The sequence below is a fragment of the Rhinoderma darwinii genome, chromosome 13 (genome assembly GCF_050947455.1).
Source record: "Rhinoderma darwinii isolate aRhiDar2 chromosome 13, aRhiDar2.hap1, whole genome shotgun sequence".
Classification (NCBI taxonomy): domain Eukaryota; kingdom Metazoa; phylum Chordata; class Amphibia; order Anura; family Rhinodermatidae; genus Rhinoderma; species Rhinoderma darwinii.
Window position 1 is genome coordinate 25,515,162 of NC_134699.1, and position 14,339 is coordinate 25,529,500.

Here is a 14,339-nt window from a genome sequence, read left to right on the forward strand (position 1 = left end):
CCATAAATAGTAACATCGAAATGTGTATTTAAATGAAACAGGTATAGTTTGTTTGCTCATTTAGACCTTCAGGCTGTACACAAGCCAGTCTATAAATCCACTGGGCCTCTTTACGCAGAATAAGATTGTCCCAGTCCCCTCCCCGTTTTGGAGGACGTACCAGTTCAATCGCCTGAAATTTTAAGCATTCTGCTCTGCCTTGATGTTTTGCATGTACATGTTTGGATATGGGAGTATCTCTTTCATTTGTAACATCTCCAACATGTTCTCTAATCCGGCGCCGAAACTGCCGCACCGTTTTACCCACATAGTTCAGTGGGCATGGACATGTTATCAAATAAACCACCCCTGCCGTTTTGCAATTGACAAAGTCTCGAATATCATACTCAACCTTGGTGGTAACACTTTTGAATTTTCTCCCATTCTGAATAAAGTCACAAGCTTTGCAACTACCACATCTATGTGTACCTGGTATCTGCCTATCCAGCCAGGTTCCTTTTTGTGTTATAGGGTGAAAGCAACTGTGCATCACCCTATCCCTTATGTTTTTGCCTCTACGGAACGTGACTGAAGGCCATTGTGTAATCTGATCCACCAAGTCCACATCTGCACCTAGGATACGCCAGTATCTTTTTAGTATTTGCATGATCTCAGATTGTTTGGAGTCATAAGTACCTATAAGTCTCGTAACCCTTTCCTCTTTACGTTGTCTAGGGACTAAAAGACTCTGCCTGTCTGCATCCCTCGCTCCTTCATAGGCCTTTCTAATTACCCCCTTCGGGAAGCCTCTCTCCTTCAATCTATTTGTGAGATCCTGCGCCTGTATCTCAAAATCATCCATCGAGCTACAGTTCTGGCGTACTCTCATGAATTGGCCTCTGGGGATACCTCGTTTGAGGGGATAAGGGTGACAACTATTCCATTGTAAAAAGCTGTTAGTTGCTGTCTCCTTTCGGTGTACTTTAGTACGTATTGTGCTTTCCTTAGTTTTCATAATCTTAAGATCTAAAAAAAGATCATTCCTGATCACTGATTTCACATGTAAACCTCAGCCCTAGATTATTTTCATTAAGGGCTGCCACAAAGGCATTGAATTCCTCCACTGTGGAATTCCAAAGCAACAACACGTCATAAATGTATCTAATCCAGATACCTATTGATGAAGTCCATTTAGCAAATTTATCCCCAAACACTACTGTGTCTTCCCACCAACCAAGATATAAATTTGCATAGGTGGGAGCAGTAGGACTCCCCATTGCTGTGCCACGTTGCTGGTGGAAGATACGGTCCTCAAAGATGAATACATTCCTTTCTAACACAAAATGCAACAATTGCAACACAAGCTGGTTGTGAGCCATATATTGAATGCCTCGAGATTTAAAAAAATATTCCACTGCCTCACAGCCAAGTCCATGTGGAATAGAGGAGTACAATGCCTCCACGTCCAGGCTAGCCAAAAATGTATTTTGTTCCAGCGTGATACCATCAATTTGTTTTAAAACATCCATAGTGTCACGTACATATGATGTAAGACCTAGCACAAACGGACGCAACACCTCATCTATATATGTACTCACATTCTGGGTTAGATTATTGATACCTGATACAATAGGTCTGCCACGTAAGGGAGGGTACCCTTTGTGAATTTTGGGCAGGCTATAAAAGCATGCCATGATGGGAAATTGTGGAAACAGAAAGTTAAATTCACTAGCACTAATCAGGGAACTACTCTTTGCATCACGTAGGATGCCTAAAAGCTCCTTTTTGAAAAGTGCTGTGGGATTCTCTTTTAAAATGATGTAACAGTCAGGATTGAGCAAGATGTCCTCACACATCTTCTTATAGTCTTCTCTACTCATAACCACAATGTTCCCACCCTTATCGGATGCTTTCAGAATGATATTTTGTCTTTTTTCCAAAGTGGTAAGAGCTACACGTTCAGACCAAGACAGATTGTTGTCTATTCCAGTTTAGTGAGGGATCATAGCGTAGGGAACAGTGGCATTGTTGTGTACCTTAGCACCAGGAGATTTAGGAGCGGTAACTGCAGGCTCCGGTGTGTTTTAGGGTCTAATCCACTGTTACACCAATGTTGAAACGTTGATCCCATATTTGTATCTTTCAAGTATACCCAGTCAGAGAGGGTTCACAAACGAACCAGGATTTGGAGTATGTGTTTAATACGTTTTTAATGCACACGGTGGGGCTTTTCACAGTGGTGATTATACCCCTGTTTTTAGAGAGTTATGAAATAAAATTTATACGTTTTACTAATATATCACTTCATTGAATTACAATTTCCTATACTTTGTGGGAGCACAAGTTAATATATATCGAAGAAATACAGTGAATTCTTACACAATGGTGACAAACGGAAACCATTTGCACCGGATCTGTCCCCGTTGATGATGATGATGCAAACGGAAACTTATGGTTTCCGTTTGTTTCGGTTTGGGTTCCATTCATGGAAAGTGCCTGATGGAAAGTGCCGACGGAACCCATGGACGGAGTCCTGACGCAGCTCTGAACGAAGCCTTAGCAAACTTGCTACCATTACGAAGGGATGATTATTTAAAAACATTAGGACAATGTGTACGTTTAGAATTTTTTTTGTAATATACTGCATTGCCTACATTGGAAATGATTGATTATCATTTCCACTCTACTGTATATTGTATATTAAGAGAATCACTATAAGAGCACAGATTATCGATGTTAACTCTTATCTATGTTTCTATTACCAGGTAAAGTCACATTTGCACTTGGATAACAATCTCTAATCATTATTTTCCTTTACAAGAAAAAACAATTTTATTGATTTTGTTCCAAGTTTTCCATGCATTGAGCATCTATCTTATGAATACATTTATCATTTTCCATATGTTTGTTACTATTTTTATTATCACCATTTTATGTTGAGGCAATCCATCGGCTCAGTTATGGGTTTAAAGAAGACCAAGAGAAAATTGTCATGCACCTTCTCCTGAGTACAGATCTATTAAACCTGTATAAAGCTGTGTACGGATTGGCTGCTGTGCTAATAGTCACAATGATGTTAAATCAACACTTAAAAGAGCTGGAATAGGATGTGAGTGACTAATTGCTTTCTTGGGGATGTAGTGTCAAATTAAATTATATAGTACTTGAAAAGAAAGGACAAGGCAGCAAGTCAGCTCTGCTGTTAAGTGCAAAGATACCGAAACATATCATGCATCGAATTGTCACAAAGCCAAAGTATTAAGTACGCATTCTGCAAAGATACCTTCCCTTTTATCACAGAGGGAAAAGTGTTCACCTTTCTATGATTCCTCAATGGCTACTAGATCCCTTCAGGTCTTTTTTTTTTAAATGTCCGGTTCCTGTTTATTTAATATAACTATCGATAAAACCTATAATTCACATTAATACTGACATTGTATATTCAGACCAGTACTGGCGGACCAGCAGCGACTATAACTTACAACCAGACCGGCAAAGAACGAAGAGTAGCGTTGGCATTTCTGAAGCCATGCTTTTACTTAGCTCATAAGTTCAGATATATGGCTAAAATAGTTAAGTAAAATCTATCAAAAATTGCTTAGTAATTGAAGATCAATGACGGGGGGTACATAGTTATACCAGCTACCAACAAATCCAGTCCTGGATGCCAGGTAGAGGAAGGAGGTAACTGGAAGTGTGTACAATTATGAACCAGCGGGCTCCACAAGAGCATAGGGATCCGGGGAGTTTGTCGCCTAATGGACGCATCAGTTTTTCAGCGACCCTCAGACGTTTACAGCGCGACTAAACAATTGTCCATTAGGTAGTGGGTATGATTCCTCAATAAATAATTCGAGATAGAAATTTCCTTGTATTTTCCAGTTTATTTTTAAGGTCTATTGATATATTATGTCAATGATTCTTTATTGCAAGCGCTATGTCAGTGATGATAAGTTCCTAGGACTCCGAAAGGGGTTTGGTAAGCGTATCAGCCACTTCACTGTGGGGTCTAAGCTCATGGAATTTCTACTAAGATACCTAACGTGACTTTAGACGGATCACCCCTAAAGAAGAGTACACAGTTCTTCACGTTCTCTTTATCATTTAACATATCTATTTCTATTGTTAGATTGCCTACATTAGTATTTGACCATATTGTTTATTAAAAATAACAAAATTTATTTAAAAAAAACAACCTTTTATATTTAGAATGTAAGTGTTCCCTCTTCTTACCTGTAATATTTTCCCTTGTGGACTCTCTGAAAAGAGAAGAACCTGATTATATAACGGATCTAATGATTTCCGGGCTACTTTTGTCTTCTTCTTAGCAACGCACAGTCCGTTCTCTAGTAGGTAAACCTTTATGTAAGCAGCTGGAAGATATAAAAGCAGGCAATATTAAAACCATTTACCAAACAATGCGACAAACAGCTTGCACACTGAGCAACATTTGGACAATGCGCACTGCAAACTGCTGAAACTGCTTTATCAGAGACACAAATCTCAGACTCTGAAAAATGTTCTATTTCTAGTATATCAACTTTTCTATTGTTTTATGCACAATTTAGTTTTTAGTTTTTACTACATTTGATCATGAGATTATTTTCCGTAGCTTTGTAGAAGCATTCGAAGGCTATGAACACCGTGGACCTGACGGATTCAGTGTAAAACGAGTGATACAGCTGCTCTGTATAGAGAGTACAGAACAGCTGTATCTCCAAAAGTAAAATGATTTTTTTAATAAAGACTAATTACAACTAGCCTTTAATTGTTAAAAAATATATGTCATTATAAACAAGTTTTTGTATACATCAGTAGAACATGTGAATATATGACACTATAATATATTTTATTAGAGGGGAGTGCCATATTCCTCACCCCCCAACAGTCTGTAGTTGCCCTTTCCCTGCTAGTAGGCTCTCTGTAAATGTTCACAAACGTCCTGAGTCACTAAAAAACAGGTAGACAATGCTCCCTGGGAAAGTATGCAAAATAGCTCTCCTCCAGAAGGAACAAAATCTGTCTCGTCAGTGCCACTTATATGTGATTATCCTGTAAGTCAGTAACACAGTGTAAGACACAGAGGAGGGAGGTGGGGGAGGTGGGTCATACTGCAGTCTCCTAGCCTCTGTGTGAGGCATGCTGCGGGAGGGGAGAGGGAGGTGGCTGATTGATCAGAGCTCATAGCTCACTTCTCCAGCTCCACACCAGGAAGAGTCCACCCAGATAGCATAGTTATAGAGATAAAATATGTATTCACAGAAATTATGGAAGTAAAAGACCCAAAATATGCAGATAAGAGCAATATATTGATTATAACTATATTGATTCTATTAAAATTTCTGTGACTAACTGCAAAGGAGAGCTGATAAAGAGGGGTGGTAGACAGATGACAAAGAAACTAGCCCCATGAGAGCTAATACGGCGGCTGACACTTATTACTGGCAGACAGCTACTTCTTGTCTCAGAAACTAGGCAGAAGAAGTCCGGAGTACAAACTGTTGAGTTTACCACAGAAAGATGGCAAACCTTGTCCCTTAGAAATGAGCTCTGATGGGTTGTGGTGGACAACTAGACCAATGTTCCTCTGACACAGTTTTGATACATGAGGCCAATTGAATGGCAAATCTCGCAATCCAGCCCTAAGTTTTCATGCAATCGTAAATGACCGGGATCACTGTAAATGATTATTTATTTTGTCTAATTGTACGTCATTATAATAAAGATATACTGTTTCATCAACAGCACTACAGCATCGATTATCCTAAATATTTTAAGAGCAATCCTTGACCCATAATGAATGACTTGAATGTCACAGCTGAGACAGGTCTATATCATATATTGATTAATTTTCTATTAAAGACACAGCAGCACAAATTGCCAGGAGATACTGAAAGACAGAAATGTAATTAGATCTTTATTGGTTCATGGGGGTTAATCAATGTCACCTTAATCGTTATTACCATGTGTTTTAAGACCACTGATGTCTGGATGACACTAACCAATCAGTGAATTTATTTTTTCATAGCATCATTGTTGCCCATAGTAACCAAACAGGTTTCACTTTTCTGAGACAGGTTGCAAAATGAAAGCAGTGATCCAATTGGTTGCAAGTGCTCCACTTGCTCTAGTTTTTATAAATGAGGTCAATGGTGTTTATAGAGTTAATTAGGTTATTAATACATTCAAGGATTACCATTTATTCCATGATATCAAGGGGTATACACCTCAGGTGCCCCCAGTCCACCGAGCCACATAAGGAAATAGATTATATGAAAATAACAGTTCTACCATCAGTTTCTGAACAGTTAATTAACAAATCAACTAATTCAAAAGTGACAACCAACATGGCGGCATTTCCGGTTGTCACTTTTGAAAAATGGCCGCTGTAACTGAATAGAAAAATCACAATATCTCTATAAGTAAATAAAACATAATTACTAAACGTTGGCTTCTGATCGAACTTCTGATTTACTAATAGATGGCTAATTTTACCTTTTAGATGGAAATCCTCCTTAAATTGCACGTTTGTTAAAACTGAAAATGTTCTAAATTTTGTAACTGAAAATTGTCAATCAAACTTAGTAAATGTAAGCAATGTAAACAAAAAGGCCTAAACTCTTAAAACAGTCAAGTTTTAAAGGCTTGACAAATCTTTAATAAACTTTAAAGGGGTATTCTCACATTATAGGAGATGTCATAAATGGGTGAAATGTGCATTTCCCACCTCTGGGAACAATCACCCATCAGGTGAACTGGGTTACTGTGACCCACATTGCTGATTCTGTTGTCCATTGTCCCCATACACTTCAATAGAGATGGCCACACATAAGTCTATGGGAGTTATGGAAAGAGCCGAGTATGCAGGAAGTCAATAGAGGAGGCTCTCCCCTCTATTTGCCAGAGCAGAGATCAACTACAAAAAACATCTCTAAAGATGGTAATACACGGCCCGACGTGGGCCGCGTAAACGAGTGCCGATCAACGAGACAGCTCATTGATCGGCGCTCGTTTGCTCCTGTCACAAGAAGCTATGTATGGGGCTTTTTACTCTGATCGCTCGTCCCCATACAGTTCTATTGTGTCGGCAGCACGCCTCCCTGTTTACACAGGGAGATGTGCTGCCGACAAAGATAAAAGTTTATGCATTTAAAACGATGCAATCAGCAGATGAACAAGCGTTTGCTCATGGCAATTATAGGGAACAAGCGCTCCATGAACACTTGTTTGCCCGATAATTGGCCAGTGTAAAAGGGCCTTTACTCTGGATGACTCAGCATGTCTGTGAATTAAATGGACAGTCAATGATTAATTTCACCTGTGGTGGCGCTGCAGGGAAATTGAAGACATCGCTGACAGATTCCCTGCGGTGCCAGATCAGCTTATTGTCAGGAGACCCTTGTATATTATATAAAAAAATAAAAAGGGAATTTTTCCTAAGCAGACAACCCTTTTAATGATACAGAAAAAATAGGAACAAAAGGGCAAATTCTTCCTTATAATATGGATGTTCAGCTGCTCAAGCCCTGATTTATTCGATATTGAATATTTCCGTTAAGATAAAGCCCTATTTTGCAGGCTTCTGTTGAATTACATTTAGTCATTTGAAAGAGTTTTCTGAACAGTTCGCGGCGCTTGTTCAATTTCCAATAATAACACAAAGGCGCAAGCCCGGTAATCTCTAGTGCTACGATTATTTGGCAAACAACGTAATCTTGATGAATTATGTATTTTCCCGTTTAGCATTCGTTTTGGAGACCTAAGAATCTTTCCTAATATATAAAGCTACGCGTCTTCCTGCAAGTCTCCGAAGAGCTAAGATGTTCTTTTATGTCAAGCTCTGTTTCCACTGTAATTAGCCGAGGTTTTAAAGTGAACTCAAGATGTTGAAAGTCTGGACTTTGTACTTTATACAGTTACATGTTTCTAATACAGTTTATTATGAAAATAGAGCATGTAAAAATGCAGTAAAGTGAACCCTCTCCGGTGTCAAGAATAGCGGCAGAAAAAGAGGGCAAAGCTGATTAAAGACACCCTCTAAGTTAACACATATGAGCATGGATTCATTAGTAGCCATCCATGACGTCATAATAATTGTCCCGGTAAAAGTGGTATCAAAATGTGACCCCCTTGTGGCGCAGGTCACCGATCAAACAAACATTAGAACGCCTAAGGCCCTGTTCAGACGGCTGTATTCGGTCCGTGATATACGGGCCGTGTATTGGCCGTATGTCCCGGACTGACCACAGTTCAGGGAGTCTGACTTATATATATATATATATATATATATACACATGTCCTTTTACTTTGCCACCGAAAGAGATACTGGGTGTATTACAGGGGATGCTATGTTACAGAGTTCTCGCAATGCCACAGATCTGCAGCAGAGATGGAGGAATGGCCTGTGATTTATATGTGAAAAGCCATTTATATTGTATATTTTCTGATTCTACTGCACTCCTAAGAAACAAGCTAGCCCTTTAAAGCGATAAACGGAGAGATTTTTCTGTAGAAAGGTTATTGTTAACTTGTCATTCTAAATTAGCCTATGCAGGACTAGAAGGGAGAATAATATCTAGTAACTATCACATAAGGAATAATAGGTTACAGAAGCCAATCAAATACATATCATACAGGATAATATACTGTACCTGGTGGGGTTTTTGAACCGGCCTTTGCTGTTAGACCTCGAGCCTGGATAATTTCCACTTCAAGTTGTCCATTCCTCTCCAGAAGACCAACTTCAACGTCCCCTAAGAAAAAAAGAATATAAAATTTATATAGCGTATAATATAATAAATAATGTATACACCCCACACCCCAAGTTGTCCATCATCTGAAGAAGTGCTAATAAGTTCTCTGGAACATCGTGTAACCTATAGATAGATGGAGCCCTTGCTCTTTTGACAGTTTTTGGATTATGGTTCATCTAGAAAATGAAAGGGGTCTTGGGTAATTATTGAGGACCTCCCAATAAATTGCATCAAAAGACTATCACTTTTATCATTCATATTATTCCAGCAGACCAGGGCATACTGATGTCATCCAGCGTACACGTTATGGTAAACTATGTTCAAGCACCTTATTCTTTTAGGAATTATTGGACAAAAACAAATGATATGGTTCAGCATCTGCGGACATGAACTATCCAGTGTTCTGAATAGTGCCACTTACCCATGGATGTGGTTGCTAATGTCTGACGACCAACAAACTGCGCCGGCCCCATGCCAGAGAGGAAGTCACTAAACTGTCCATCAGATGCCAAGCACATTCCACTGTAGTTCAAGCTGCAGGTCATAAGATACAAGACCATCAGTGACATCACTCACACAAGCTGCACAATCTGCTATACATTTCTTTTCCGTACAGAGTGAATGAGGCTTCAACAAAAAAATGTGAACCATTGAAATGGATTAATTGCATGAACAGTGGAGCAGTGACAGAAAGTATATGGTCAAGTAGTTGCTCGTCTCTATGCCCAGAATATATTAAGACTATAAAGCCAACAATTTTTGGAATATGCATCATCCTCTGCTGTTCAACATCTAATAATTCCGTAACAAATTATGATTAGAAGTCCATTAAGGAAAATGAGCACAGTCCAAACAATTTGTTCAATGGGAGGACATGATAAGGAATAAATCTTCCCTAAGATGTTGAATAGAATCACTGATCAAAAATGTATTATTCTTTATCAGAGAAAAACAATATTTGATGTTTTTTTCTATTTTATAGTGACTTTAAATATAATAAACTGTAATGAAATATGAAAGTTTTCATATTAGCCTCAAGATGGCAGCACACAAGATGTACGCCGTGACCTCACTTTACAGCTTGCTGGGAGAATAAAGGATATCTGCAGGGTCATCTCATTATCAGTTACAAATAAAGATCGCCTAATTTAATATTTTCCTTCATGTTGTTACGTTCTTTTAACACCTTCCCGCTATGGCCACTTTTGACCTTCCTGACAGAGCCTTATTTTTTCAAATCTGACATGTTTCACTTTATGTGGTAATAACTCCGGAATGCTTTTACCTATCCAAGCGATTCTGAGACTGTTTTCTCGTGACATGTTGTACTTTATGTTACTGGTAAAATTTGGTCGATACAGTCAGTCTTTAATTGTGAAAAACACCCAAATTTAGTGAAAAATTGCAAAGATTAGCATTTTTTTAAATTTAAATGCATCTGCTTGTAAGACAGGTAGTAATACCACACGAAAAAAGTTACTAGTTAACATTTCCCATATGTGTACGTAATGGCATAGTTTTTTTTTTAACATCCTTTTATTTTTCTAGGACATTACAAGGCTTAGAACTTTAGCAGCAATTTCTCACATTTTCAAGAAAATTTCAAAAGGCTGTTTTTACAGGCGCCAGTTCAGTTATGAAGTGGCTTTGAGAGGCCAATACAATACAAACCCCCATAAATCACCCCATTTTAAAAACTGCACCCTCAATGTATTCAAAACAGCATTTAGAAGGTTTCAAAGTAGAGGTGAAATTTACATATGTAATTTTTTTTGCTGAAATTCATTTTTAACCCATTTTTTTCTGTAACACAGGGGGTTTTTACCAGAGAAACGCAACCTTTATATTTATTGCCCAGATTCTGCAGTTTTTAGAAATATCCCAAGTGTGGCCCTAGTGTGCTAATGGACTGAAGCACAGGCCTCAGAAGTAAATGAGCAGTCACGGACCGCCGCCGTCTCCCACCGTCGGACTACCTAGGTGTGCAAGCTCGTCACTGGCCTTAAAGGGCCAGCGCACGCATAATAAAAGTTCCCTAACCAATCCCCAAATCACCCTGGACTATAAAAAGGGTTCCGCCCTGTCACTCCTTGCCTGAGATATGTTGTCTACCCATGTTCGTATTGCAAACGGTCCCTTAGTTGTTTCCTGCTCCCAGTGTTCCCGTATCCTGCTCCTCGTATCCTGCTGCTGTTTGTGTTTCGTGAGGATTTAGTTGGAGTCGAGTTTGTCATCTGCCACGTCAGGTGTCATCTGTCATGTCTGGTATCAAACGACACGTCTGTTATCACCCGCCACATCTGGCGTCATCTGTCATGTCTATCCGTGCCAAAGCCTCTGCTACTGTGTGGACTCTTTCAGGTCCTCTTGTGCTAGGACTTTGCATAGACTTTTATATAGACTGTTTGGCCAGCTGCCATTCCACTATGGCGGAGCGGCCTAGTGGGTTCGCATACCCCTAGATCGTGACAGAGGATTTTGGGGCCTTCTTTTTATTAGATTATATTTTAGGCACCATGTCAGGTTTGAAGAGGTTTTGTGATGCCAAAACAAAGGAAACACCCCAAAAAATATGCCATTTTGAAAACTACACCCCACAAGGAATTCATCTAGGGGTGTAGTGAGCATTTTGACCCATAGTGTTTTCATATATTTTATTAGAATTTGGACGTGAAAATGGAAAATGTAATTTTTTTTAAATAAGTTATCGTTTTGGCTTAAAAAAAAAACAATTTCCATAAGGAATAAAGAAGAAAAAGCCCCCCAACATTTGTAAAGAAACTACTCCGGTGTACATAAATACCCCATATGTGGTCATAAACTGCACATGGCATGGCTCAGAAGGGAAAGCCTTTTGGCTTTTGGAGTGCAGATTTTGCACGATTGGTTTCTGGTCGCTATGACGCATTTGCAATGCCCCTGTGAGAAAGCAGTGGAAACCCCCCAGAAGTGACCTCATTTTGGAAACTATACCCATCAAGCGATGTAGTGAGCATTTTCACCCCACAATTATTTTCCATAAATGAATGCACTGCGGATGATGCAAAGTAAAAATTTTAATTTTTCCCTAGATATGCCATTTCAGTGTTGTGCCCAGCTTGTGCCACTGGAGACACACACACCAATTTTTTTTAAAACGGTTCTCCCGACTATAGAGATGCCATATATGTGGAAGTGAACAGCTGTTTGGGCACAGTGTAAGGCTCAGCAGGGAGCGTGCGCCATTTGTCATTTGAAGCGCGGATTTTGCTTGGTAGGAGTATAATTGGTATTTAGTTTATAATGTGGGGGTACATGTAAGCTGTGTGAAGTACATCAGGGCATAATAAGAAGGTATAAACATGGGGTAAAAAAAAAATAATAACAATCCATAGATGTGTGCTACGCTGTGAAGCAATCCTTCATGCACAGGCCAGAGCCAGTGTCGCAAAGATAAACTGTGTCCTTTCTTATCCCCCTTTTGATACACACTCTGCACCTTTGCGGTTTGGGGAATTTTGCTGGTAAAGTGTTGTCCTGGGAGAATACGGGCGCCCTCGCTTTCCAGCAGATATTTTTGGGCCCTACTCTTCCTGGTTCCCTAATTTTGGGGCCTTGATAAATCGCCTCTTGAAAGAAAAGAAATGTTCCCCACGGGCCTTAACTTATTATATTTTTTTCATGGACATAGTCGTATGAGGGTTTTTTTTTCCAGGATGAGCTGTAGTTTTTATTGGTACCATTTTGGGGTACGTGCGACTTTTTGATCACTTTTTATCCTATTTTTTGGGAGGCAAGGTGACATAGTTTTTTTTTTCGTTTTTTTTATACAGCGTTCACCGAGCATTATAAATGACATATTAACTTTATTCTGCGGGTCAGTACTATTCCGGCGATACCAAATTTATAGCACTTTTTTATGTTTTATAACTTTCTGCACAATAAAATTACTTTTGTAAAAAGAATTTATCTTTTCTGTCACCAAGTTGTGAGAACAATAACTTTTAAAAAAAACTTTGTCGACAGAGCTCTATGAGGGCTGTTTTTTTGCGAGACGAGCTATAGTTTTTATAGGTATAATTTTTGGACACATGCGACTTTTTGATCACTTTTTATTCCAATTTTTGGAAGGTAAAGTAGCCAAAAAACAACACCTCTGGCATTGTTTTTTAGTTTCTCTTTTATGGCATTCACCGCGCGGGATAAATAACATAATATTTTTATAGTTCAGGCCGTTACGGACTGTATGGTGTTTATTTATTTTTTTCAATAATAAATGACTTGATAAGGGAAAAAGGGTGATTGTGTTTTATTTTATTACAAGAAACTTTTATCTTTGCTACAAACCACTAAGATGCAGCGATCGCTAACGATCGCTGCATCTAAGGGCTTAATGGCAGAGATCGGAACTAGCTCCGGTCCTTGCCAATACAGCAGGGTGTCAGCTGTAACGTACAGCAGACACCCGCCACTGATGACACGGGCTCAGCTTCTGAGCCTGCACCATTTTGCCGTAGGTGTCGGAAGCCTTTTAGAAGGCTTCCGTACTAGGCAGACCAGGAGGACAGTATTAGGCCTCCGGTCGACATTGCAGCCATCGGCATCCCAGCGATCTCGTCGCTGGGGTGGCGATTAGCTGTAAACACCATAAATGCAGCGGTCGCTTTTGATCACTGCATTTAAGGGGTTAATGGCGGGGATCAGAGCTGATTTTGGTCCCCGCAATTACAGCAGGGTGTCAGCTGTAACATACAGCTGACACCTGGGGATGATGGCAAAGACTTGGCTTCTGAGCCCTTGTCATCCATTTGTCGTATGCATACGGCAAATTGCGAGAGAAGCACAGGCTTTCCATGACGTATCCATACGACAAATGTCGGGAAGGGGTTAAAGGCATTGACTCCACGATACTAGTACGTACTGGTAATTGTCGCATCATCTTATCATGGTAGATCATAGTGTGATATAATGCATTTTCACCACTAGAGTTAACCTACTGTACATAGTTGCATGAAATCCCATTTGTATATGCGCTTTCATGCCCTTGCAATGTCACAGCTGAAAAAACACCATTAATGACCCCATAGTGAAATACCTGTGATGCGTGACTTTCACCCTGGAACTCCAGCTTTACAAGATTTGGAGTGCTATGAGCTGATCCATCTCAATGTTTACATTGCTTTTAGGGCAGAATTAACCCTATTTTGCATTGTGCTACATTTTTTTTATCTGTGGACAGTTATTGTAATGTAGCATTCTACATGAGTAAATCTACAGAAAATTAAGAAATGTGATTTTAGGAAAGACAATGGAGCATATTTATCAATGTGTTTATACCAGTTTTCTGGCATAACTACATATGAATGTGTCAGAAAATTTGGTAGGAATTCATAACCACATTTCCAAGGTTTATTTCTAAATAGAAAAGTGTTGAAAAACAATGCCAGATTCGAACTGGCATTCTTTTGGTACTGCTGGTGCATAATGCATTGGAGAAGAGACTGGCACCCTGGTGCCCCAGTATTAAGAAATGTTCCCTTAAAATATGACAATTGTCTTGCAAGCATATTTACGGTTCAAAGATACCAGTTTTTAAGACTAAAAAAAACTTTAAACAGCCCTAATGTG

General features: G+C 39.3%; 1 protein-coding gene across 10 annotated transcripts in view; it reads right to left on the reverse strand.

Moving 5' to 3' along the window:
• RIMS4 (regulating synaptic membrane exocytosis 4) overlaps positions 1-14,339 on the reverse strand; it is a 185,547-nt gene that overhangs the window by 18,180 nt on the left and 153,028 nt on the right. For all 10 annotated transcript variants that reach the window (XR_012851515.1, XM_075845191.1, XM_075845196.1 and 7 more), the window contains 3 exons: positions 9,154-9,266; positions 8,631-8,732; positions 4,213-4,352 (listed from right to left, as the gene is read on the reverse strand). Coding sequence is in view for 9 of the 10 variants with exons in the window: in XM_075845191.1 (XP_075701306.1) it covers positions 4,213-4,352; positions 8,631-8,732; positions 9,154-9,266 (355 nt within the window). In the remaining variant the exon portion in view is untranslated. The remainder of the gene's footprint in view (positions 1-4,212; positions 4,353-8,630; positions 8,733-9,153; positions 9,267-14,339) is intronic.